At 41.1% G+C, this 26,585-nt stretch overlaps 1 protein-coding gene across 1 annotated transcript in view; it reads left to right on the top strand.

Annotated features, from left to right (window-relative positions):
- Positions 1-26,585, top strand: part of Sec24d (SEC24 homolog D, COPII coat complex component) — an 83,485-nt gene that overhangs the window by 38,343 nt on the left and 18,557 nt on the right. The window contains exons 9-12 of the mRNA XM_027395657.2: positions 12,344-12,482; positions 14,925-15,040; positions 20,519-20,643; positions 26,103-26,294. Coding sequence (XP_027251458.1) covers positions 12,344-12,482; positions 14,925-15,040; positions 20,519-20,643; positions 26,103-26,294 — 572 coding nt within the window. The remainder of the gene's footprint in view (positions 1-12,343; positions 12,483-14,924; positions 15,041-20,518; positions 20,644-26,102; positions 26,295-26,585) is intronic.

Genomic DNA, 26,585 nt, shown 5'->3' with positions numbered 1-26,585 from the left:
CAGATTACCTAAATGCCTAGGATTTGTCTATAGTGGGCTAACAGGGCGATCGCCACCAAGCTGTAACAGCTTTCTGATTAACACCCTGATTTGGCAGCTCTAAAACAATTTATGTAGTGCAGCTTCTTAAGAGTTGGTTCTGTTGTTTGACAAAACCTTTAAAAGTATGCATTGTGTTAGCAACAGCCTGCAAAATCAAACCTTGCCAGGAAGTCATCATCAGGGACTGTTTCTGCCAGCATTTGCTTTGGAGATACCTGCTGCTTCCAAGGGCAGGGCTGTGTCCTCATTGTTGAACATACCACACTGCTTTTAAACAGAGGCTTTAAGTTGGACCCATTCCTATGTTCAAATAGAGTTGACTCTGAAGTATTTTTTCGTCAAGTTACTGATCATATTAAAAAATTTGTTCAATTATTTTACTTTTGGAATCCTCTTGATTTCAGGTACCAAGAGACTTGAAGTTTGTAAATAATTTCATTTGGATTCTTTTGTATGAAATATGAGATCTTTACATTTTTGTGCATTCATAGATATGCAATGAGTAATAACCGTTATAAACCAGATGGCAGGAACTTTTATTCCATCTGTGTATACTTTTCCATGGTAAGTGAACATAATAAAAGGTCATTTGCTTCCTTGTTGCATTAGCAGTATTTAGCTTTGATCCATAGCTCTACACTTTGCTGAAGGCATCTTTCTTTTTTTATATATAATTTATTTAATTTTATTTTATCATTGGTGTGAAGGTATCAGATCCCCTGGAACTGGAGTTACAGACAGTTGTAAGCTGCCATGTGGGTGCCGGGAATTGAACCCAGGTCCTCTGGAAGAGCAGTCAGTGCTCTTAACCTCTGAGCCATCTCTCCAGTCCCTGAAGGCATCTTTCTTACTTTGTGCTAGGAACTGAACTAGACTTTAGAGATGCGGAGAAAACAGCAGCAGCTACACTTGACCAGGATATAAGGGGAATTTGCGCACGAGCGCTCTCTCTCTCTCTCTCTCTCTCTCTCTCTCTCTCTCTCTCACACACACACACACACACACACACACACACACACACACACACAGTTGTTTCTTTTTTCAGTGTGAAACAGGGTCTACAAATCTAGTCTTGTCTGTGGAGTTCACATTTAGGGAGCATTTCCCCTGTGATGTGCATTATTAAACAAGGCTGTCCTCCTGGTCCTTACACCTTTGATCCTTTCTTTGAATGACTTCCTAGTCTCATGATTCAGTATGCATGAAGAAGATACCATTGGAAAAAAAAGAATGGATACCCAAGAGCTGGCGAATAGTGTTAACAGAAAATGAAAATGAGCTCAGGACCAGTGTGTTCTGCCAGGGAAGGGTTCGCACCCATGTGGAAGGTACTGATCGCCATGCATTTGACTTGTCAGCCAGTCTCTCGTGCAGGAGGTGACATATTTTGGCAGAGCGGTTCCTCTGTTTAACATACCAAAGGAAAAACATTCTGTCTCCCCAGAGCATAGTTTATGTCAGGATGACCGTGCGCATCCATCCTCCTTTCAGGAAAATTACAGATTGTAAATACACGTCACAGTCTCCCTCCCTCCTCCTCTTTCTTTGCTCTTTTTTCTTTTACGATGAGGCTCTGCAGGTTCGGGCTGTTTAAGGTCGCAGGGGTAGGAGTCGATGCTGCTGGCACTCTGGTTGGAGAAGAACTAGAGTTCTTCAGGCTCCCCTGGGCTGAGAAGAGCTGGCCAGGGTTTTATTTGGTTAAGCACATAGAAGGGCATTCCTCTTTCTTACTAATAACAATGGGCTCTTTTGTTGCTCTGAGTTTATGAATGGACTTGCAGCATGAAGCCAGTCCTTCATACTCCTGGAAGGCCAAGATCACCCACAATTAATTCATCAGTGGATGGAATAGAGTTCTTTTTGAATAAGTAAGATCTCCTTAGGCTTGTACAGACAAAGGTAATCTAAAGCACAGAAGTTGTGGTCAGTTTACAGATCTTTAGGTTTCTAAATTAGCAACTTCAGCATAGGTACTCACTGATAAATGTTGCTAATGAAGTGTAAGTTTATATCATATATTGGCCATTTTGTTTTGCACTAGTAAATAACTATAGATGCCATTTATATCTTTATTTACCTTTTCTGAAACTCTGTGGTTAATAAAAATCATTTTGGAATCCTCTGATGTATTTTTAATAACCTCGTCCACATTAGTGAGAACTAATTTAACTTGTTCTCTCTTATTAACACAACAGACTTCCCAGAAAAGACAGACATTAAGACAGTTATGAAGAATCTTAAGGTATTTAGGCCTCCAGTGAAAATTGACTCCATTCCTCAAATTGTAGTGTATGGCAACCAAGTGACAGAAAACCAGGCGAGGGACCAGGAGGTGATCACACTCTTGGCCTCCATTCCTGGGCAGAAGCAGTCTGTCCCTTATAGACTGCAGGACTACAAGGCAGATGCCACCTGTCACTTATCCAGTCTCTGTTGATCATCCACTGCGGCTGACATATGTTTATATACTTTGTGTGTGTGTGTGTGTGTGTGTGTGTGTGTGTGTTATTAGAAGTTCATGTGAACACATATGCAACTCCTTTTACATGTATCAATGCTCTATAATTAAACTACTACAAAATATCATGGTATCTCTAGTTCCTTGTGGAATTTAAAAGGAGACTTAACTAAAATTATTTTTGAACACATGTTTCAAAATCCCAAATTAACTATTAAGATGTATGCTATATACATACATCTTAGTCCAAAGCTTTACTGTAATATCTTGAATACATTAAACAAAGGAAAAACTTGGAAAGTAAAGTGCACATACGGAAATAGAACTAAGAGCAATGGATGAAACATTAGAGTACCTTTACTGTATAAAGTTACTTTGAAACTAAATCTTAATCCCTTGGTGTTTTGGGTCACTCTTGTGATGCTGTGAACAAGTCTGGCAGCTGAAGAATGCGGCCGGACCCTTTACAGAGCTGTGCTATGGTGCTGTAGCAGACTGTGGTGAATTCACATTTGTCAGGGCAAAGTGTGTTTGAATTCTCTTTGTTACAGCTTAGAAACAAAATGCACTGAGCTGATTTTGTAATCACAGAGCTAGTCTCTAACATCCTTCACTTTTGCTAGAAGAAGAGCAACCTCAAGGGAAATAAAATTAAAGGAAAACATCTTGCCATACTTTAATGTACAGGGAAAATAAATTTGTAGTTTACAGTCTGGTGGCTTGGGGTGCTTGTTGTGTCTACAGCCTGAGGCTAGACCACAGACCAGCTTCTCTGATGGGGACTGGGGCTCTGAGACAAGCCACCTTAAGGAGACTCCCTAACACTAGCTGGCTGCTATTCAAGTTAGTTCTGGGGCAGGGAGGGGAGAAAGAAAAACAACAACAAAGCCACTTACTTAGAGAGAGGCAGGGTGTGGAGGGGTGTGTTGATCAGACATCAACTTGGAAATTGGAAGTTGTTCTGTTTATGTGTGTTCCAGTGATTGAACAGAGGGCTTCAGGCTTGGTGGTAAGTGCGTTTACCTGTTGAGCCATCTTGCCTGCCACCCTACTCAGCTTTTAGATTTCAGTTTAGTTACCTCCTCTGGAGAGCTTACCATCCCACCCCCCACCATTCTCTTCTGCAACACCCACTGCAGTTTCAAAGAAGTTTGAGAAAAAGTTTCAAATACATGTATTATTTTCCATAGGTGTAACTGTGAAAAAGATTTGATTTAGCATGCCCCCTTATAAAATAAGTTTCCATAATTATATAATCACATCTTCAATTATAACAATATTTCAGTGATCATAAATACCTCGATCCACACAGTAAACATTAACCTTCGATTGGTAGTTTATAAGCAGTATCCGTTTTCGTGAAGGATAATTGATTGATTATCACCTTATTTCAAAATGGGATTTCAGACTAGACATTCATTTCATTCAATAAATAGTCACTGCTTGTGCAGTTTGAGCTGGATGGGGTTCTGGTCACTTAGGACACACTAGTGAAGAGTAGACGAGGAGTTTGCCGTGGAAGAGATTCTGTTCTGATGTAGGGGGGTAAGATCGTCTCAGATTATAGAACGCTGTGGAGGAAGAGGAATCAGGGCATCGGAGGACATGGCGACTTCTTGGATCGGGCTTGAGATTAAACTGGATGGGTGCTCAGCTAGGCTGGACTGACACAATGCCATCCCATAAGCCCCTGCACAAGTGGAAGTTGTTTGGAGATGTTTTCGTGACTGGAGAAATGAGGTGAATGAAAGGAACTCATCCCCTGACTTGTAACTCTGACAGATACAGAGGCTGCTCAGTTTTGAGTTTATTATTTCAGTTCTTCCAACTTCTGTTTGAGGAAGAGAAGGCCACCGTGTATCCTGTTAGGGAAGAGGCATACTTGAATCAAAGTCTAAGCTAAGCTCCCGGTGTCCCTGGAGCATTGTGTGTTGTAGCAATTAAGCATATCTTCTGCAAGTGGCTGGCAGAAGATACGGTTCTCCTGTAGAGATTTTAAAAAACTCAAGTACAGTGGGTCGAGGTTTATGAGAAGTGAGGGGGATGACATTGAGCTGCAGAATTCTTGTGTGTTGAATTCATTGTGCAGAGCTTACTCAGAGGTTTCTAACATCCAGTGAGAAGAGTGATGCTGACCTTTGCAAAGGCATCAGTCTGCTGTTTGCCTGCCCAACCCACTTTTTGTTTCAGGAATATTATCTTTTATGGTGCAGTCCTATACCCCTGCTGCCACGCAGGAAACTGGATACTGCCTCCAGCTGTGCTGAAATGTTTTCCAAGACTGTTTATTTTAATTATGTGCATATGTGTATGTCTGTGTATGGATTTGTGTGTGTGAATGCAATGCCTGCAGAATCTAGAAGAATTTTTAGATCCTGGAGCTGGAGTTACAGGTGATGGTATGTATGCTGTCTGATGTGGGTGCTGGGAACTGAACTCAGGTCCTCTATCAGAGCTGCACTGAAGACTCTTAACTGCTGAGACATCTCTCTAGTGCTGATACTTTCCCTTTTAAAGGTACAGAAGTTGACTTACCAAAGGTAGCTACTTGCACAGACTTAATCTGATAATGACCTTCCCACCAAAAGACCCACCTGACATTTGAGGGCTGGATAGGATAGTCTCTGCTGTGTTTACTGTAAAACAAATGTGGCCGTTCTGGAGAGGAGTCACATGGTGGGATTATCGGTGCCTATTTGTGTATTAACTTAGCACATTCAGGTTTATAGCCTTGAGGTCTGTAGAGGCTAACCTGTTTCCATGCTTTGAAAGGCCACCATTGTCACCTGCTGGATGGATGCTCTGGACATGATAGGATTTGCTGGGGCTTCTGAATTCTCTGACTGTGAAGCATCGAGCTCCACTCCAAGCAACACACTCTACATACAGATCCGAGTCTCAGGGTTATCAAACTCCAGGTTTATTCCCTGTTGATGAGGTCTGATCCCAGACACTGAGGGCAGGGTTCCCTCTCCCCTAGCTTGTCAGCATCTGGCCCTCTGCTTTCTACCATGTCCTGTGGGGCTTGTATCCTGCCTATGGCTGGTGAATTCAGGCACTTGTGATGTTTCTCTGTTTCCAGGACTGGACCCAGGATAGCTCAGTTTTAAACAAGGGGTTGTCTTTCAAAATGACTCCTGGCCACAGCGCTCTAAGCTGGAGAACTCTCCTTCACAGCTGAGCTGTCTCATCATAGAGTTCATTGTCCCATCGAGACCCTCAGCTGGAGACAAGGCAGCCGTGAGAGCTGTGGGATTAGCCAGTGGGTAGAATTGCCTGTTTCTTATCCCCAGGCCCCCTGACCATTTGAATGAGATATCCGCTTCTCTCACTGCCAGAGATCCAGGTGGCTTGAGTTCTCTCACCCGCCTCCCCTTCTCTAGTCACCTTTCCCTCTTTTTCAGGATTTATTAATTTGGACAAAATTGGCATGGTCTTGTTTGGGAAGACTGTGTCAACATGGGAGCAAATGTTAGTCTCCATCCCAGAAAACGGGCGGAGGGGACAGCACACTCTGGCTCCTCTGGTTCATGTACGGTTCAGTGAATCACTTTGCTGCATCTTGGCACCCACTTAACCTGGCAACATGGATTTCAGGGTTTTCATTCTCCCGTTGAACTACTGGCCTGCCAGTGATGTCATGAATCCCTGCCACTAGGAAGGTGAATTCAGCACTGGCTAGCATAATCTTTAAACATTTCAAATGGCACTTTCTGACTGGTCACTGAATCTGTATCTTCAGAAACATCCCAGAGTCAGCGTTTCTGGCTCAAGATCTCCAGATGAATGCAGGTCCCTAGGGGTGGGGCTTGTACAGTTTCTCTTCCATGTTAGATTGTTTATTGGTGTTGTCATTGTTCAGGCAGACATATTATTCCAACAACATTGTGGATGTTGTTTCCCTCTCATTTTTTGAGAGAGAATTATTTTTCCCAGAGATGAGCCTCCTACTTGGTTATCTAATATCAAGGGGTCAATTTTTTTATACATACAAACAAAACTAAATTGTCTCAGTAGCTTATAGCTATATATTTATGTGTGCGAATGTATATGTGTTGTGTATATATATATATGTGTGTGTGTGTGTGTGTGTGTGTGTGTGTGTGTGTGTGTGTGTGTGTACACAAATGATAATAAAGAAAAAGAGACCAGGGATTTGAGAGGGAATGAGGGGGTATTTGGGAAGGATTTCAGGGAGGAGACACCAGAGGGATTGGTGGGAGGAAAGGGAAGGAAGGGGAGATAGGATGTAGTTATGTTTTCACTAAAAATAAAATTTAAAGTAAGTAAAGAAAGTGTCTGAGTGAAGAAAATGCAAGAAATAAGAAGAGACAGGCCGGCACCCACCCAGTGTCCCGGATGCCTTTAGGCAGGCTGTGACTAATCCAAGGAGTGGCTGCTGGACCTCATACCGCTTCAGCATCCTTACTGCTCTTTCCTTTTGGCTGTGGATGCATCTTCTCTCCATCACAGTGCTGCCCAGAGCCATGACTCAGCACTGGGCTCTGCCCTGTTGTCACTCTGTTTCTTGATTGCCAGGGCACAGGGCTGAGGTGGGAGCTGCTGTGGTAGTGCTGGCTTCCTGATGCCCTTTGCTTTGAGGCTACTTTGATGTTGCCTGCTGTGCCGGTGGCTGCCTGTGGGTCCCAACAGTATTTCTGTTTTCCTATGTAGCGTTAAGGAGAAGTTGGCAAATTATTAGCAACATTTGAAATACAAGTTTTCCTATTACCGTAGTAAATTTGGTAATTGCTTTAATGTCTATGAAATATATCTCCTGTCTTTTATTAGTTTGTTTTAGAATAGTTTTAAACTGTTGGTAAATTTTAATAAACTTTATATTTATTAATCTTATGAGGTACTAGCTGCTCTAAGTTTGGTTGTTTCTAAAATTACATGAGTGGTTGTAATTGTTATCTTGGGCATGACCTTCGGAGAACTTTGTTTTCAATTTTAGTCCCGCAGTGCCACCTACCGGATGTATTCTTTAAAAACTTTACAGTTTTGGCTTAGCGGGTTACTTTTGTAACTCCTTGCTGTCCTAGGATAGAAAATCTACAGCAAACGTATGTGTCTCGAGTTTATTTTGTTGAGCCTGCTCTGTGTAACCGAGGCTTGTCTTGGACTTAGGATTGTCCTCCCACACCGCCTCTTGCCGGATGACAAGCTTCATGCCCTAGCTCTGTGCTTTGTATGCACCGTGTTCATAACAACGTTCACGCCCGAAAAAGACCCACAGCCAAACGCTCTCAGGCAATTTGGATGAGATTTCCTACTCAGGGATTCATTCTCTGATTTTGCTTTGAAGATATAATCTGTGCCTAGTTTCACATCTGCTTTCTAAGCTAAAAATAGCTTTTGTTAGTGATGCTCCATGATGTTTTCTTTCTGCTTGTGCCCTGGCCTTCTAACTGCACACATGTGCTTGTTTCCTTACTGTTCATCCCATGCATGGTAAGCTCACTGAGACAGACAGTGATTCAGAACCCAAGGCAAGACTGTTAGAGTTGCCTGAGAATGAAACCCACTGATCATGAAAATAAGGATACAAAAAAAAGGGGGGGATACTTACAAGATGGTATCAATGATGTCAAGGAGATGATGATCAATACTGTAACACCTCTTCTTTAATTAGAAAAATAGTCAAAAGTTATGGCATTTTTAATCAATGACTGCACAGTATTGCTGAGTGGTATTTTATTTGAAATGTTCTTTTTTTATATATTTAATTACAATTTTCCCCTCCCCCAGATCCCCTCTAGCTCCCTACCCAGCCAACTTCATGTCCTTTCCCCTTCAAAACCCAAAACATTAAAAAGCCAAAATCAAACCAAACAAATAAAAACAACAATGCAAAAACAAACAAACAACCCCTCCCCAAAGTAAACACACAAAACATAGAATCTGTTTTGTGTTGACCTGCTCTCCTTGGGCATGGAGCCTTCCCTGGAATGTGGTTGTCAATGTCAGTGACACTCTGTTGGAGAAAATTGATTTCCCATGTATCAGCTAATATCAATTGTGAATAGTTTCTTGGTCAGAGATGAGGTTTTGTGTTCCCTTCTCCATCTCTGGGATTTTGTATGCTCTGAACCTGTGAGGGTCTTGTGTGTGCCCTCACGGTCTCTGTGAGTTCATACATACATTAGCTCTGTTGTATTTGAAAAGGCTGTTTCCTTGGAGTCACAAGTCACTTTTGGCTCTTCTAGTGTTTCTGCCTCCACTTGAGCAGACACTTGAGCCTTGAGGGGAAGGGTTGATGAAGACACCACATTTAGGAGGGGTCTGAGTGTGCCAAAGTCTCTCACTCTTTATGCCATTGTCCAGTTGTAAGTCCTTCTGTTAACTCCCAATTGCTGCATGAAGCAGCCTCTCTGACAAGTGTGAGCAATGTTCTGATCAATGGGTATAACAGTATACTATTAGGAGTCATTTTATTGCTGTTTCTTCAGCAGAATAATACAGTAGGTTTTCCCCTAGGCCCATGACTTATCTATTCCCAGGTTCCTGGCCACCTTAGCAGTTTCAGCTATGGGATCCATCTCATGGAATGGGCCTTAAATCCAAGCCAAAAGAGGGTGCTTACTCCCATAACATTTGAGCCACGATTGCACCAGTGTATCTTGTATGCAGGCCACTGTTGTAGGTCCTAGAGTTTGTAGCTGGGTAATATTAATGATTATTTTTCTCTTCAAGTAAAACACAGAGGGTACCATCCAGAACTATGAACTCTAGTCAGTTTGGTTTCTCGTGTTTGATGTTAGTATTTTTAGGAATAGGGCCTAAGCATTAGATTGTGGAGAGTAACCGATAGACATGATGTTTGCATGGTCCATAGGACCCCTTTGACCAACTCTGAGTGATAATTTTACTTACACAAAAAGATACATTTTGTTCAATTTAAACATTTTAATGAAAAACTAATACCAATATGCTGTTTTCACACCCCTGATAATCCAAAAATAGGAGATTCAAAATCATCTTTGTCCTTGCCTTTCTTCCATGCCTGTGTCACTTGCATGTTGATAAACTCATGCGACATGGCAGCAGAACTAGGAATAGTCAGAAAAAGAGGAAGAGTGGTCAGGAGTGTACTAGAGGTCAAAGATGAAAGCACACTTAGAAGACACTGCTGGGGCGGGTGTGATACAGTGAGTGCCCTCGGTAAGAAAAGTGAGCAGCTTAGCCAGTTCTAGAGAAGAAGGAATTCCACTTAAAATATATATGTACAATTAAACATAGAAAAGAAGGCAGCTTAACTCTTTTTGAGCGTATTCACTGTGGAGCAGATAAGTGGACACATGGAAAGAGAATAAATCCTGGCGGTTTTCAACACAGCCTGGAAGATTAAACAAGACAGTGCTATTTAAAAAACCCTTTCCCCATCGCCCCTGAATAAAAGATAAACAGTTAAAAAGCTTTTAACATTCTTTACTACCACCCTGGTTGTCTGAAGATCTTTCTTATCATCATCCACTTTCCAAAGGAGCAAACACAGGAAAACATGAGTGTTCTTAATAACCAAGATACAGTCCTGTGTTGACTGCAGTTTACTCCTGGACTTTCATGCTTAGTTCTGTGGGTTTGAATCTGCCAGTACTGGAATGGTTGCACAGTGGTTGGTGATACTTCCCAGACGTTTTAGGCATGGTCTGCCTTTGGGCAAATTATAACACTAAAAATAAAGGCAAATTTCCTCCCATTCCCCCTGGCTTGTCTAGCAAATAATTGTGCCATATTTGTTTCTAAAGTTGATTTCAGGGAATTGGTTATAGTCTTTGACGTCTTTGAAAACAAAAGAATGAAAGAGTAGAATTTGGCCATGGTGAAGGCAAATTGCTTGTTTTGCTTCAGATAGTGTTGCTGGTTATCAGAGAGTAAACAGAAGCATCAGAAGCAGTGTCCATTTTCTCTGTCTTTAGTTCTTACTCTCCTGACTCTGTCCTCTTTGTCCTAGGGCTTTTTGTTTGGTGCCTGTTTCTTCCTGCTCACTCTGGTCCCCAGATCATGTTTTATTGCTACTAGCTAAAAAGAGCAAACTCAGGCCAGCTTATGTCTTTCAAACAAAAAGTTTATATAAAAATGTTACTGTGCACATCCATGTGCAGACTCGAAGCAAATCCCTAAGATGATTTAAAATGCCTCTCAACTTTTAACCACTAGTACGTAACCTTTTTAAAGTCTCCTGGAGGGTAGGTTTTCTGTCCCCTAGGTCATTTTTATGAGAACATTTTGCAGTAACTAAGACATTTGTCTTCAGAAACCCAAGTACATTTCATGCTATCCAGCTCTAACCCTCCCATTAAAGACAGTTTCTCATGTGGTAAGTGCTTTGTAGAGAGATAACGGTGTTCCAGATAGAAACAATGGCAGCTACATCTCCCCAGCCATCTGTGCCAAGAACAGGTCTCTACACGCACACATTAATCCTTGTCTCAACAACTGCTCCTCCTCTCCTCCCACCTTTTCTCTTCCCCCACTGTTCTGAGACCTCATAGCTTGTTTCTGAAACCCCAGCAGTGGATCAGCTTTCACGTTGAACGTCTGACGAAGGCAAACATCAGGACTAGGTTCTCTAAACCTTTGGGAAAAAATGTCCTGATGGTCCCTCACCCCACCTGATGGTCCCTTAGCCCACCTGATGATCTGTCACCCCACCTGATGGTCCTCTGCTCTTCGGGCATCCATAAAAAAGTAATCTTCTGTATTTATAACTTTATCTTTAAATTTTTTTAATTGACATGAAGAGCTCCGCAGTTCTCAGACATTTCCAAAAATGTTCCCTTTTAGACAGGTTTATAAAAGCAAGAAGGGTCTTTGTGGGAGGCCAGCCTGGTCTACAGAGTGAGTTCCAGGACAGCCAAGGATACACAGAGAAACCTTGTCTAGAAAAAAGAAATAAGAAGAGTCCTATTGCTGGGCCTCTTTGCTTTCAGTCTGGCCTTCTGTGTTACACTGATGAGAAAGAGGCATTTGAATCAAGTATTTTTTTCCAGTTCTGTCAAGCATGACCAGCCTCACGAAGGGTACTATGTAGCTTTGCCATTTAATGAAGTAACAGGAAGGGCCATTGGCCTCCGGCCTTAAAGAAGTGGGCATGCTTGCATATTTTTCAAATAGTTTCGTTTTTCAATTTTTTAATTATATGTATTCATTTTATTTTATGTGTGAGTGTTTTGCCTACATGTGTGTATGTGCACCACGAGTGTGCTTGGTGCCCATGCAGGTCAAAAGAGGGCATAAGATCTCCTGGAACTGGAGTTATGGATGGTTGTGAGCAACCATGGTGGTACTAGGAATTGAACCTGGGTCCTCTAGAGCAAAGTTCTCTTAACATCTGAGCCATGTCTCCAGGCCAAATAGTTTTGTTTTAAAAGAAATCATTTGTAAACTACATGGACAACATTCTGCCATACACAAGACCATTAAAACAGGCATCTTGCTATTTTGTTTGGAGTGTGTACAGCTTAGCAGGATGCATGCTATAAGCACCAAGGACATTTTAACATAAGCTTTATGAAATATTTACATTATTGCATCTTATAGATTCTCTTTTCACACACATATGGGTAGTCATGCATACACATATTGGCATCAATATGCAGGTGCTAATAGGTGTTTACAAGTGATACATGTTTGTAAATGATACATAGATTTAAATGAGTCATTGTCTGAGTGTAGTGCACTGTGCCATAATCCTTGAATTCAATAAAGACCTGGGAAGAATCACCATTGTCCCGGCAAATGATCAGTAAGAGTTTCTCAATGAGTCCCAGTGGAGGATTTTGATAGCACCCGGGGTCCCTGTGCTCCCAATTCATTTCATTGTCTTCCTCCTTCTAGACCCCCTTGTACTTGGTCAATCACGGCGAGAGCGGACCAGTGCGGTGCAACAGGTGCAAAGCCTACATGTGCCCGTTCATGCAGTTCATTGAAGGCGGAAGGCGTTATCAGTGTGCATTTTGCAACTGTGTGAATGAAGGTAAATGGTGCCATTAAGAATACTTTGGAAAGGCTTTTTATTTCAAAATAAGATGTGTAGCATGCCTTAGCTTAGGAAAGACAGACTTTGTTTTCTAGGTGGCATTACTTGTAAGGTCCCTAAACAGAAGCCATTACTAATGGAACTAGGTCCCTGCTATCTGTATGTAGCTGCTGGAGCCCTACACGGTAACTGTGCTGTCGCTTTGCATAAAACTGAAGCATGTAATGGTGGAGCTGTATTTCCTTCCACAGTGCCTCATTTGAATGCAATGTGAGGTTTTACTCCTTGCATTTACAGAAGATAAGCCCTAGAAACTTCAATTTTATCTCCTGTGATTGTTCTTGAATTCACTGGTATTTAGGAAAAGCTCAGATAACCAAGGGCTTTTCCCTTCTGATGTAAGTGTTGAATCTTAAGGAGGAAGGGGCATTATGATGATGTCTTTGGTTCCACCCTATCGCAGATCCACGAACGTGGATGTTAGACAGTGTGAGGGGCAGCACCACAAGCACTCATCCACAGACATGAGGGCCTGAGTTTGGCCCTCAGCACCCACATGAAAAGAAAGCAGAGTGTGGTGATGCATGCTTGTAACCCCTGGGGCTGGAGAAGTGGGAACAGGAGAATTCCTATGGCTCCTGGCTGGCCAGCTTAGCCAGATGGTCAAGCTCCAAGTCCCAGTGAGAGACCCTGTCTCAGTGACAAAGTGAATGGCTCTCGAGGAATACCACCTGAGGTTGACCCAGCCTCACACGTGCAGTTACATACACATGCACATACACAAACATGGCCTCACATGTGTAGTTACACACACACACACACACACACACACATAGACACAGAGAAACCAAGAAAGAAACAGATGATATGGCAGAGCATAATTCATGGTGTGACTTGAGTTTGGTTAAGGATAGGTGACAGGATATTATTAAATGTTAATGAGCATGTAAAATTAATTTTTAGAAATCACATTACATGTAGATGTGGGAGTGTGAGTGAATTATACATTATTCTGTATAGAAATTACCATTCCACACATTATAAGCCCAACAACCCAGAAATCTGCATGACACCCACATGTAACTAAGTCACCATCATGGTCCCTGGTTTATTGACTTTACTGAGAGAGACTGTCATGTTTGCCTTCTGTAATCTTTTCAAGATGTTGAATTCACCAAGTTCAGGGTCAAATATGTAAATATAAACTTTATAGAGTTCACTTCTAAAAGCCAGGAGATGGTAAGAATGTAGAATCTGAAACTTCTGGTTTTTTAAAAGTCAGACTTTAGAAAAATAGTTGTTATAATTTGCACGTTCACAGCTGAACATAAAGACTGCCGAGTGTTGGTTTCAACCCAAAAGGTACTGCTTTTGTGGTTTTTACAAAGGAAGATGCTGTTCTTAGCAAAATACTTAAAAGCATTGGTGACTTTCCCACATACTATTAACAGAAGTTTCACAGCCTTCTCTGGCTGTCTCCAGGCAACAGGAGCTCGTTTGCACAGAGACACCAGGCCTTATTTGTCCAAGTGTTCAGTGTGTGAGTCATAAGTCTTGCCCTGCCTTTGGGTGACTTCCAGAACTTGCTAGAAGTAACCTTCTGAGACATTTGAATCAAATTAGACTTCAGCTGAGATCTTTCGGGTGCAGTCTTTCCCTAATACAGTAATCTTCTACATGAGTGGGGCCAATGGTAGCAGATTAGCCTGTGAAAGCTGAAGGATGAAGACATTTCTTAATTAAGGTGTAATAAAGATTGTAGCTGATAGTATATCCAGATAGTCAGCATTAGTCTCTGTCAGCTATGTTAAAAATTCAAATATAAAACTAGATTTTTTTAAAAAGCAGTAACTAGGTAGAGGCAGATATTTGGGTGTATTAGCTAGAAAACAACAGCATTTCTCTCTGGAGTTCCCAAAATTATGTGTTATTTGATATCAATAACTTTTATGTGGTCAAGAGGATCTCTGTTTATAAATGGGTTTTTAGCAAAGCTCTCATTCTGGTTACATGAATGTGAGTAGTGTGGTCTGTGGTTTTTCTGTATGTAAAATATTTCATGACTAAAATGTAGTAATGCATTATACTGAGAAATAATAATGAAGCAATCAACACTGATGCAAATTATGTATAAAATTATGTAGTTCTATAGATAGAATTCCAGGCAGATTGATTTGACTATAAAAAAATCAAAGTTTATATATGGCAAAACTATTATAAACATAATTAAAAGGCAAAACTGTAATGACTTACAACACATATAAGAGTCAAAAATGTAGTGAGTTTTAAAAAGAGAATTTTCACATATTTCTAAGACATGCTCTCACAATAATGATTCTGAGAACAAAAACGCCTTTCCTCGACAATAAAATTTGAGAAATTGTTGGGTTGTCTGCTTGTGAAAACAAAGGACTTCCTGCCCTGGTTTGTTTTCTGTAGTTCCTCCATTCTATTTCCAACATCTGGACCACATTGGAAGGAGAGTGGACCACTATGAGAAGCCAGAGCTGTCGCTGGGATCCTATGAATATGTCGCTACTTTGGATTACTGCAGAGTGAGTGTTGCCAGGACTTAAGCATTCCTGCGTTGATTTTGAGTTTCACTAAACAGCTTCCATATATAAAGATATGACATGGTTCACAGACAGCCTCCTGGGTCCTGTAGAAATACCTATGACACAGAGCTGATCTTGATGGTTAACATGATTCAGTTGCTGAACTGTCTCTTGGAGTAATCAAGCTTACAAGTGTGGTACAGAGATAGGAAACAATTCCTTTTATCTGTTTGAGAGAGAGAGTATCCTGCTTTTTTGTTTGTTTTAATTTGATTTCTGAGACAGGGTCTCACTGAATTTGGGCCTTGACCCTGCTGTGTAGCTGAAGATGACCTTGAACTCCTGATCCTCCAACTCCCAAATGCTGGGACAAATGGTGTGTGCCACAACTCCCAGATGTTGTACTGCTTTTCTGTGTAGCTTTGGAATCTGCCCTGGAACTTACTCTGTAGACCAGGCTGGCCTCAAACTCACAGAGATCCACCTGCCTCTGCCTGCCGAGTGCTGGGATTAAAGGCATGCACCACCACTGCCCAGTTGTAATGCTTCTTAATGCAATAAATTCATTCAGGTCTCAGCCTCTTTTTGTTTGTTAATGACTTCTCTACCAAGGCAGAAACTTAACCAGTATCCTTAGAGGGCTGCTGGCTTCCTTACTTTAATGAGTAACTGAGACTTATTTGACTACCCCCCATAAGCTTCTTAGAGTTCTTTCTTAAAAGAAAAAAAAACATATAGCAACATTAACTTTCCTTATAAAGCCACTGACTGTTGCACACTATGCTACCACCACAGAGCTGTCAATTCTCAGCACAGTGACTGACTTTATCAGCTCTGCCTTTATATAGTAAAGATAAGAGAGTGTCTCTCTACTCACCCATCAAGTCTGTATGACTCCTGTCTGGAGAATTCCTGCTTATTCTGACTAGCTGGAAGTTTATTATGAGCACATATCTTCATTTATTTGTTCCAACTGGTGCTTTTCTTTTTCTTCATCAAGCTTAGGTAACATCTTTGTTTTGTTCGTTCTCCCGGTGGCATTTGTGGTTTTTGCATGTGTGTCCTCCTCATACGTTCTGACACCTTGGCTTTGCTTTGTGATGTCTCTGCAGTGTCTGACACAATTGGGAATAGGGCAACACAAGTGGAATGAATGGGTGAGTGAGGACTTGCAGATGAGTTACTCTGACCCTTTGTGTTACAAGGACAGACTCCCGTGTGAGTAACCATAGTGTTTATTCTTAGTTGCAGAGGAAACTCGAGTGTGCTTCTGAAGCATCATGGGCAGGTGAAGACAGGACCAGTCCCTCTTACTTTCCTTCCTCTTCCCAAAACGAATGCCTTCCAATATCTCACTTCTGGACAACAGCCCCTAGCTGCAGGTTTCCTCCAGAGATGTTTCCTTCCTTCCTTCCTTCCTTCCTTCCTTCCTTCCTTCCTTCCTTCCTTCCTTCCTTCCTTCCTTCCTTCCTTCGGTTTTAGATAAGGGTTTCTCTGTGTAGCTTTGGAGTCTGTCCTGGAACTCACTCTTGTAGACCAGGCTTGTATCAAACTCACAGAGATCTGCCTGCCTCTGCCTCCTGAGGGCTGGGATTAAAGGTGTGTGCCACCAACGCTCTGCTTCCAGAGGTGTTTTCTAGAGAGCAAATCCATGTGTTGAAAAAAGATAGCCAGAAAGTTTATCCATATTAGTCTTTCTTTGTATTTGGCTAAATCTTTAAAATTTTCAGTTAACATCTTATTATTCAATTGACTATTTTATGATTGTTTTAAACTAGTATACATAGGAATAGTTATTAAAGAAAAACCCAATGATTTATTAGTTTGATTTGTTGTGAATTATTTAACTTAATTGGTGACATATAAAACATTTTTGATACAGAGGCTTTATGCCAGGCATCAAACATGTCTCCAAGTACAATTTACATTTCAACGGTTCCTTTGTTCTTTCCTGCTATTGACTAGAGGAGAATCAATATACAAAAGGAAACATTTGGTGTTCTAATTAAATATGACAAAGCCATTGTAAGTTGTGATGGAGTTTGCTCACTGCACTCCATAGCTGGAGTATGAATTCCGTCATGTGCTGAGACTTTAGGTCTGCCAAAATGATCATTACGGACCTTATGTTGTTTTCAATGGAAACATCAGTGAGAGTCAAACCTATGCTTAGAAACAATGTAGCTTCAATTTTTTTTTTTTACGGCAGTATTCTAGAAGGATAATAAATGGGAAATCTTACCCAGAAAGCAGGAAGCCAAGTAATTGTAACCTTTGGAGCTTTGTCTTCCTTTTATCTAAGTAGAGTTTGTAGTAAATGCATAGTGTTTTATATAATCTAAAATGTAAGTGAAGTAAAATAGTGAGTTGACTTAGGGATTTGGATGGTGAAAAGGAGTTTATTTACTTTGCATATATATATGTGTGTATATATTAATGCTATAACTATATACACTGAAAAGATAATTACAGAATCATATTTTCCTCCATTTAGTTAATCTTAATGTTGACTTTAGGGAATAAAATTAGCATTTGTTGAGCACCATGTGTGTCCCTGCAAGATACTTCTTACATATGTGTGATAACATTTAGCCTTCAGTGAGTCCACATGCTGTATGTCACATTGTCTGGGGACAGGTAAGAGAGCTTCAGCTGCAGATCAAATGTGTAGAAGGTGACGCTGCCACACTAAAAGTGTGTCTATGGGTCAGAGCCCTACCTCCTGTCATTGTACCATCAAGTGTGTGGTCAGATGTTTTACAAAATCAGGATGGAGTTTCCCTGAGGCCAAACGAATCCTTTTCTTCCTAAATAAAAATGTAGGGTTTTTTTCTTAGTTAATTTTAGTTCATTTTGACATTTCTTAGATACCTTGCATGTCCAAACAACTTGTCTTTGTTCTGAAAGAATTACCCCAAATCAGCAATGTGATAAGCAGTTCAAAGAAGCATGTATAATCACAACAAAAACCTAAGTGTGTGTTACATACTGTGAAGGAAGAATGGTCAAAGTGCTGTAGGAGAATGTGATCAGCAAGGTGTGTATCAGGAAGTGGCATGAGCAAGTTAACCAGGAGCAGCCAGCCAGGCTGACACACACCTCTCTCTCTCTAATCCCTGCACCTGGGAGGAGGAGGCAGACAGAGCTGTGTGAGTTCAATGTCATCCTGGTCTACATAGTGAGTTCCAGGATAGCCAGAACTAGTGGGACCCTGTCTCAAAAAAAAAAAAAAAGTAATCCATGGACATTTATTTTCTGTTCCAATCTTTTTGGTATTATGCATGCTTTTTGTACCTTGATAGGCTTCTCTTATAAGTTGGAGAATTTGTTTTCTATGATTTTGTAAAATATTTTCTGTGCCTTTGACCTGGGTTTTCTATCCTTCCTCTATTCCTATTATTTATAGATTTGAGCTTTTCATTGTGTCCAAGTTTTCCTGGATGTTTTGTCCCTGGATTTTTTTGGTATCCATTTCTTTCATCTTGTCTTCAACACCTAAGGTTCACTTATAGAAAATGTTTCTGCTGGTTGGTACATGACACAAATGGATGGATATGCTCTAGAAGGAAAGGCTGACTTGGGGAGTAGAAAAGATATACGGGAACCCTGGTCTGCAACAAGAGGAAGAATCCCTAGAGGTTGGGGTATACAGGTTGGCTAAGAGGAAGGATTCCTGCAGGCAGGCTGCAACAGGGCTAAGAGTGAGTCCGGAGGACCTGAATGGAGGACAGGAAAGAGTGAAAATTGCCTACTGGTGTCTCAGTCCAGTTTGTGTGTCGGGTGGTCCTCTGGTAAAGAGTGTTTCTGCAGGTTGGTGGCTGACACAAAGAATGGAGATGACCAGAAGGGAAGACTGAGAGGGTCTGTGGGAAAGAGCTAGGGGGGGCCCTGGGACCAAGTGGCCGGAAGAACCATTTAACACAAAACAACAAAAGCAACAAAAACAGATGGCCGAGGGAAGCAGAGCAGTCAAGTCCAGTCAGGGTTGAAGCCTTTGAGCTGTCAGGTAGTGCTGTCACTGACAGAACCCGGAAGGCAATGTGTGGAGGAACCGCAGATTAACTTTATACATGTTGAAAACAAGTCTTAGTGAGAGAAGGATTCCTAGACAGACAAGCTGGCTAGAGCTGTGGAACAGGTCAGTGAGGAATGACTTCCGAGGAATGTGTGAGAGTGTATAAGAATAATAAGATACAATTGGGATTGTCACCAAGAGATGACAATTGCTTTAATTCATGAGAATGGTTGCTCTTTTTCTCTGCTATAACCTGCATTACGGAATCGGTGAGATGGGACGTGGGGATTGACAAGAAATCATCACGTAGATACCAGCGGAGCTCCCTCATTCCTTGACTGTTCTGATTTTGGATATGGAAAAGTGACATTTTCAGATTGAATTTTAAGTCTTATAACCTTTTGTTTGAAATGGGGTATTTTATTAGAATTGTATTATGTCTACTGTAGTAGATACAGACTGAATCAACTGAGATCATTTATAACTGTTATCATCTAGTCATATAGTAATTGAAATGTATTTTAATTTTAGAACATTCTGATGCTTTACCATAAGTTGAAAAACTGTTGCTCTTAGGTCTTTATTTTCTAGTGGAGGTCACTGATATTTGCCTGTGGCTTTCTTTTTCTAAACATTTTATAAATCCCAGCTGAAGGATCACTTCCTTATGAACTATTTGGACACCAGCCAGATTGGGAACCAATGAGAGCCAATTTTCATAACAGCTGTTTTATGTTACAGTGACTGTTGCAAAGACATAGGAAAAGGGCCATTTTTCTTTACCACAATATGAAGTAAGTTTGGAAAGTAGTTTATAATGTACATTTTAAGGTATGCAGCTAAATCTTAATAGACATTTTCATATCTGTAGTTGAGTGTGTTGGTATATTCCTGTAATCTTAACAGTGGAGAGGCTTGGGCAAGAGAACTGACTATGTTTGAGGCTAGCCTGAGCTATGCATCAAGACCTTGTTTAAAAAACAGAACAAGAAAATATATCTAAAACCAAAGGACCTGGAAAGAGACCTGAAATTATGATATCCCAGCTAATGAAGTTTGGTTATAGCTTCCAAAAATGTTAATTTTCAATTGTACCCTTTTAGCATTCCTTTTCAGGGCCCCCATTTCCTCCTATAAGGGAGCATGCTGCATGCAAAGCTGGCCCAACACTCCACCTCCCTCAGCAGTCACAGTAGGGGGTCTCTGAGACATGAAAGCGAGCCTCCATCTCTGTTAAACATAATAGAAAGTGAATTCATGTCATAACCTGGAAAATAAGCAGCTCCTTTTATTTTTATTTTTTTATAGCATTGGGGACTGGGTATCCTAGAAAGTTATTTGATCCACAGATGTTTGATCCTAAGTATTGACCGAAGCATCTGATAGTCCTCAGAGTTTGTTTACATTTGATTATGAAATATACTTACTCTGTGTCTCCCTGTGTGATGTTTGCCTTCCTGCAGAAGAATAAGCCTCCCAACCCACCAGCCTTTATCTTCATGATCGATGTCTCATACAGTAACATAAAGAATGGACTCGTCAAGCTCATATGTGAAGAACTGAAGACTGTGCTGCAGAGACTGCCCAAGTAAGGGAACTGCTGTTCTGTGAATTATGCTGTGTCACTGAGCTGGTGCAGACTGGCTGACTCAATCATTTGCTAATGGGAACGTCATTGTTATAAATCTAATTTCACCCTTCTTCTGAATATTCAAAATGTCAGGGTGGATGTTTATATATAAAGGAAGGAAAACAGAGAAACAATGATAGATAAATGAAACATCTCAGAATACTTGATCGATTACAAGGAGAATCCCAACAGTAAGCATGAGAGGGAAACTTCGCAAGTATGTTTCCTAAAAGCTGGTGGTTGCTGAGAGTAGAGGAGTCCCAAGGGTCCCAGCAAACTGAGCGGTTGTAGGAAGGAATGGAGTCTTTTTAGCCAAATTCCCTTCTGCCCTTGTGATGCAAGGGAGTCCCATCACTTGTGTTTCCTGAGGTGAGCCTCTCTCTGTCATTCCAGCAAGCAGCCTTGGGAGGAAAGGTGGCAGCTAAGCAGGTGAATATACCCTGCTGTGCTGACATCACCGCTGCAGACTGCTTTAAAAGGCTAGCTGGCATGCTACCTGCTTTAGACAAAAACAAGAAATAAAATTAGTCGATGGCAGTTTTAACCGAGTATCTTATTGTATACATGCATAGCTTACATTAAATTTGGCAAAAAAAAAAAAAACACCCAAACTTGCTTTGAAAGATCCGAGAGGGGTGCACAAAAAGCATTTCTTATGTAAATAAAACCTTTAAAGAGAGATTTGAAGAAGTGGCAGGAAGTAGCTGGTAATTTTTCTCTCTGGTCTCTTCCACTGAAACTCAAATCATAGCTAAGTTTTGGCTGTCTCCGTGCACAAGCTAGCTGTTTGGAACTGGAGCTAATGTCCAGCAGGGAGTAGGGGGATGTTGTTATCGGGCAAGAGGCTATGCATAGCGGCTGTGCAAGCCATGGCATGCTGTGGAAGCCAGAACATTCTGTGTGCTTGCTCCTTCACCCCTTCCCTGTCTTGCAGAGCACACAGGGCAATGTCTGTTCTGGACAGGGGCATTTGGGTGAGGAGGGATTCATCAGCCATGCTGTCTCTGCCTTTGAATGCCCTCTCCTCTGTAATCTTTCCCCTCAAACTGATGCTGTATCTATAAGAACCTAGGACGAGTGGGCTCTGGACCTCCCAGGGGCAGTGTTGTTTGTGACTGTTATGATGAACTCATAATATTGTTGGGATGGTTTGTAAAGCAGTGGGGATGTTTGACGAACATTGAGGTGACTTCAGACTGGCCTGAGCTGGAGCCAGCTGCAGGTGGCAACAAAGGCCCAGATGTCCCGAGACTGATTTGTCTCATGCCATTTTCAGAGAGACTTGAGAAGGATCGGTTTTCAGCTAGATAGTGTGTGCTTCATCACGGAACTCACCCATGGGCTGTATTAAGTCCAAGTCTGGATTTTACATTTAGTCTATAAGAAAGGGTTAGTGTACAAGAGACCACTCCAGTTTCTGAAAACACGCTTTGCTTTTATTGTCTCCCACTCCACTGAGTCAGGCTATGCTGTCTTCACCCAGAGTCACTCCACAAACCCCTCGTTCCTTACCAGGAGCAGTGGTGAGAAGCTTGAAGCATTTGGTCTAAGATCTGAAATCACACATTCTGTTGTTCTCACTATAGCCGCACCCAAGAAGCAGATGTGTGACTTTAGCAGAAGATGAGAGAAAAGTCAATGTTACAGCTGGTTACTCTATGATGCTATTCAAATCTCTCTGAACTGTGTGTTTTCAAGCCAACTGTCTTCATTTAAAAAACAAAAACAAGAACACCTGGTTGCTTTCTGTCTGAAATTTGTTTTGGTCTCTGTGCACATGCAGCTTTATTATTATTATTATTATTATTATTATTATTATTATTATTATTATTTTATAGTAAGACTGCCCCACCAATTTGATTGCTCTTCCTGTACTAAAGCAGGTGACACGTTTTACATGGTGTCTATAAAACAGTCTGCATGTGCTTGGTTGTCTAGGATGTTCTGAATTTCCTGAAAAGAGAAGCCCCTTCTTTTCTGTTTGACTTTGAAATTGCATTTATCCTTGGAAAGTTTCTAGAGTTGTCTGACTTCTTTGGAACAAGGAAGAAAAACTTTAAAATCCTTCTTCTGTTGCTCATATCAAATCTTTGGGTTATTTTGTCTTGATTCTTTCCAATGGTGATGAACCAAATATTGGAAGTGGGGCTGGCAAGACAGCTCAGCTGAGAAGCTCTTGCCTTTGTTTTATTTTATTTCCAGTGCAAGGGCCTGAGTTCAGTTTCTAGAACACAGGTAAGAATGCCAGGGCCCATGGCTCGCAGCTAACCTAGCATAATTGGAGAGCTCCTGGCCAATGAGTGACTTTGTCTCAAAGGAGGTGGCTGGTGTCCTGTCTGTCTGCTGGCCTCCACACATACCTGTCCACACATAAATATACACAAACATTAAAAAAGAATACAACTGTCTCAAGATAATAGAAATTCATGAGTTTGGAATTTTGTGGTTTATCTGCTTACTAATGTCTGCAGTGTTTGTTCTCCCAGATTCATGCTATTAAACAATCTGGTTGCTCTTGGAAAGAGTTTTGCTGACAAACAGAAGAGGAAGGCCCATTAACCCCTGACATTTTCATGTACCCACAGAGTTATATACAGTCCTTCATATACCCCACAGAGTTACATACAGTCCTTTATATACCCCACAGAGTTATATACAGTCCTTCATATACCCCACAGTTATATACAGTCCTTCATATAGCCACAGAGTTATGCAGAGTTCTTAAAGTACACCGCAGAGTTATACAGTCATTCATGTATCCCACAAAGTATTATAGTCATTCATGTACTCCTCAGAATTGTAAGCAATCAGAGACTTATTTTGTGTCTTTATGGCTTTCCATGATCTATACATTTTAGGTAAATGGAATTAAAATTATTTTTGACTTATGGAAAAAAAAGAAAAAAGGGGTTCATTTTGATCCATGCTTTAAGGGTACACAGTGTCATGCAGAGAAGGCAAGGAAGGTTGGTTTTGTTGCATCTGCAGTCAGGAAGCAGAAAGGAATGAATACCACCACACAGTGCTCCCCCTGTCTGCTTATTTCTTTCCAATTATGGCTTTGTACACATGAGTGCAGGTGTCTGCAGGGGCTTCCCTAGAAGACTTCACATTCCCCTATTACAGGGAGTTGTGAGCCACTTGACATGGGTGCAGAGAGCTGAGCTCAGACCTCTGCAAGACCTCTAAATGCTCTTAACCACTGAGCCATCTCTCCAGCCCAGCTTTATCTGTTTTATCCAGTCTAGGACCCTCCCCCGGGGACTGTCACTGCCCACATTCAGTTTATTCTCAATCCAGTCAAGTTAACAACCAGGATTAACCATTACAAGCTCTAACATAGTCCAGTGTTTCACCAGCATGTGAGTCATCCTCAATGAAACTCGAATTCTACAACACAGTAGACTTTGTGGAATGGCACGGGGCAGGGTGGTGGTGGTAGATAAGTCTTGGGCATTTCCTTCCATTAGCTTCCAGCTGCACTGTACACTAAGAGAAATGCCGTAGAGGAATTTAGAGGAAGAAATTACTTCTCGCTGATAGCCCCAAAGATTTCACAGAGGAGGGAGATTTTATGCTTGGTCTTGACAAGCAAGATTTTAATAACAGGGAAGCGGAGAAAGCCAGAAGCAGTGTCATGGATGTAGTGTCACTCAGGGTTGCACAGCATGTGGCACAGCAGCTGCTCATGTGAAGAAGTCACACAGCTCAGGAGGCACCTCTGTGTGTCTGTAAGTGCTCTAACCAAGTAGATGGGGCTCTCGCTTCTGCAAGCACTGCAAATGTCAAAACTGGAAGCATTTGCCCATTGCTCTTGTAATAGGTCATGAGAACCTTTTAAACTTTACCCATCTATCAAACCACATTTGAGAAAAGAAGCAAAACAGGTTAAAAAAAAAAAAAAGCCATGTCTTGCCAGCCTGTACTCAAGAGTCTGCAATAGAAGCTGGCATTTCAACCTAGACCTCTCTTGGTGGGCACTTCCATTTCCTTTAACCTTGTGCTCAGGTTGCTCATATATAAACACTCACACACACACACACACACACACACACCTCATTCATTGATTTTTTTTTTGAGTGTTTTGAGTCACACTCATGTAGCTGAGACTGGCCCTAAACTCTTTCTGTCTCTGTCCCCTAAGAGCTTGGGTTACAGACATCACCACAGCGTCAAGCATCATTTATGTTATGGAGAAAATTCAAAAATGAGTGGATTCCTTTTCAGAAGAGAAGCATCCTCAGCAGAGGAGGTCTCATTGAAATGGAAAGTCAAGGAAGATGTAACATGCCTTTGTTGTGATTGTCATCCAGACACTGAGCACTGTGTAGTGTTTGCCATTGGAACTTAGAGTGCCTGTGGTGTGAATATTTTATTCTAAGGCAGTTGTAAGTGGGCAGAAATACAGTCAGTAAGCAGGCAATTGGAGCCACTAAATTCTGAATATCTTTGCTACAGACTGAGGTGAATCAGTTCATTCTTCTAGACCTCCTGAACATTAACAACTTGTTTGGAATTCCTAAGAAAAGATGCTGTTTAATATACTTTTAGAGATTTGTCTTCTTATCATGACCATCACAAGAAATCATATTATGTGCGATTTACTTGCTGTTATATGTTTCTGTGTTAAAAATCTAGCTATTGTTACATTGAGATTTCATAGGATGTGCAGTAAAAATATCACACATTAGCTGAAAATTCTTTCCTGATGCAAATAACTGTCCTATCAGTAAACTGAGCATCCCTTCTCTCCCGTTGCTTCAGATGTCTCGTTGTTTTGGTTTTTCAGTAACTTCTGAGAATGTTTTTATATGAATGGAATAAGCCCAGATTGTTTGTGGAAATTCTGAAAAGTCTTAATTTCCTATGAATTGAAATTAATCCAGGCATAGTGGGGCACCTTTAATCTCAGCACATGAAAGGTAGAGCAGGAGGGTCTCTGAGTTCAAGGCCAGCCTGGTCTACAGAGTGAGTTTCAGGACAGCCAAGAACTCACAGAGAAACCACATCTTGAAAAGACACCCCCCAAAAAGTTAAAATAAAGAAAAAGGAACACATGAGCAAATATGTATGAAGTATTTTCATAATATCTAATCCTTGACCTAGAATTTTGAGAATGTTTTCCTTTGTCAACCTGCTTATTTTTTAAGTAATCTGTACCCTTTCCTGCCATGATTCACTATTGCTTTTTAAGGTCAATAGAAATTAAAACCAGAACTTTAAATATGCCTTTCTTATGTTCTAGAGGAGACACAGTTGTTGAATTTAGGTAGAAGCCTCTTCATTCATGCAAAAGACTGAAGAAGGCAATTTTTTCCCAAGTCCCAAGTCTAAGGCATCTTCATCGCCTTTGAGCAAGAGTCAAACTGTGTTCGTGCGAGTTTGTGCCTGAAGTTCGGCTTTGTCTTTTCTCTTAGGGAGGAGCATGAAGAGACATCTGCAATTCGAGTTGGTTTTATCACATACAACAAAGTTCTCCACTTCTTTAATGTGAAGAGTAATTTGGCCCAACCTCAGATGATGGTGGTGACGGATGTTTCAGAGGTCTTTGTTCCTTTGTTGGATGGGTTCCTTGTCAACTATCAAGAATCTCAATCTGTGATTCACAAGTAAATATCAAGTATCTTCTAATTAAATGCAAATCAGGTGCATGTGTTAAGTCCCATTGTGTTTCCATTCAGATACAAATATTGTTTGGCTTTGTTGATAGCAGGGGGCTTAGGACATAGATTATACAACTCTTGTCGTTTATGTTAGATTTACCCCTTTCTGTGTAGATCATTTAAAAATATCCACTCTCAACCTTTAAATTCTTTCTCCTTGATGGAAAGGGAATGAAAGGGATGCATTTCTTGCATGTACTGTACATATTAAGATAGAGTATTATTTAAAGAGTCCTG

Source organism: Cricetulus griseus (genome assembly GCF_003668045.3).
Source record: "Cricetulus griseus strain 17A/GY chromosome 1 unlocalized genomic scaffold, alternate assembly CriGri-PICRH-1.0 chr1_0, whole genome shotgun sequence".
Classification (NCBI taxonomy): Eukaryota; Metazoa; Chordata; class Mammalia; order Rodentia; family Cricetidae; genus Cricetulus; species Cricetulus griseus.
This window is presented reverse-complemented; position numbering and strand designations above follow the sequence as displayed.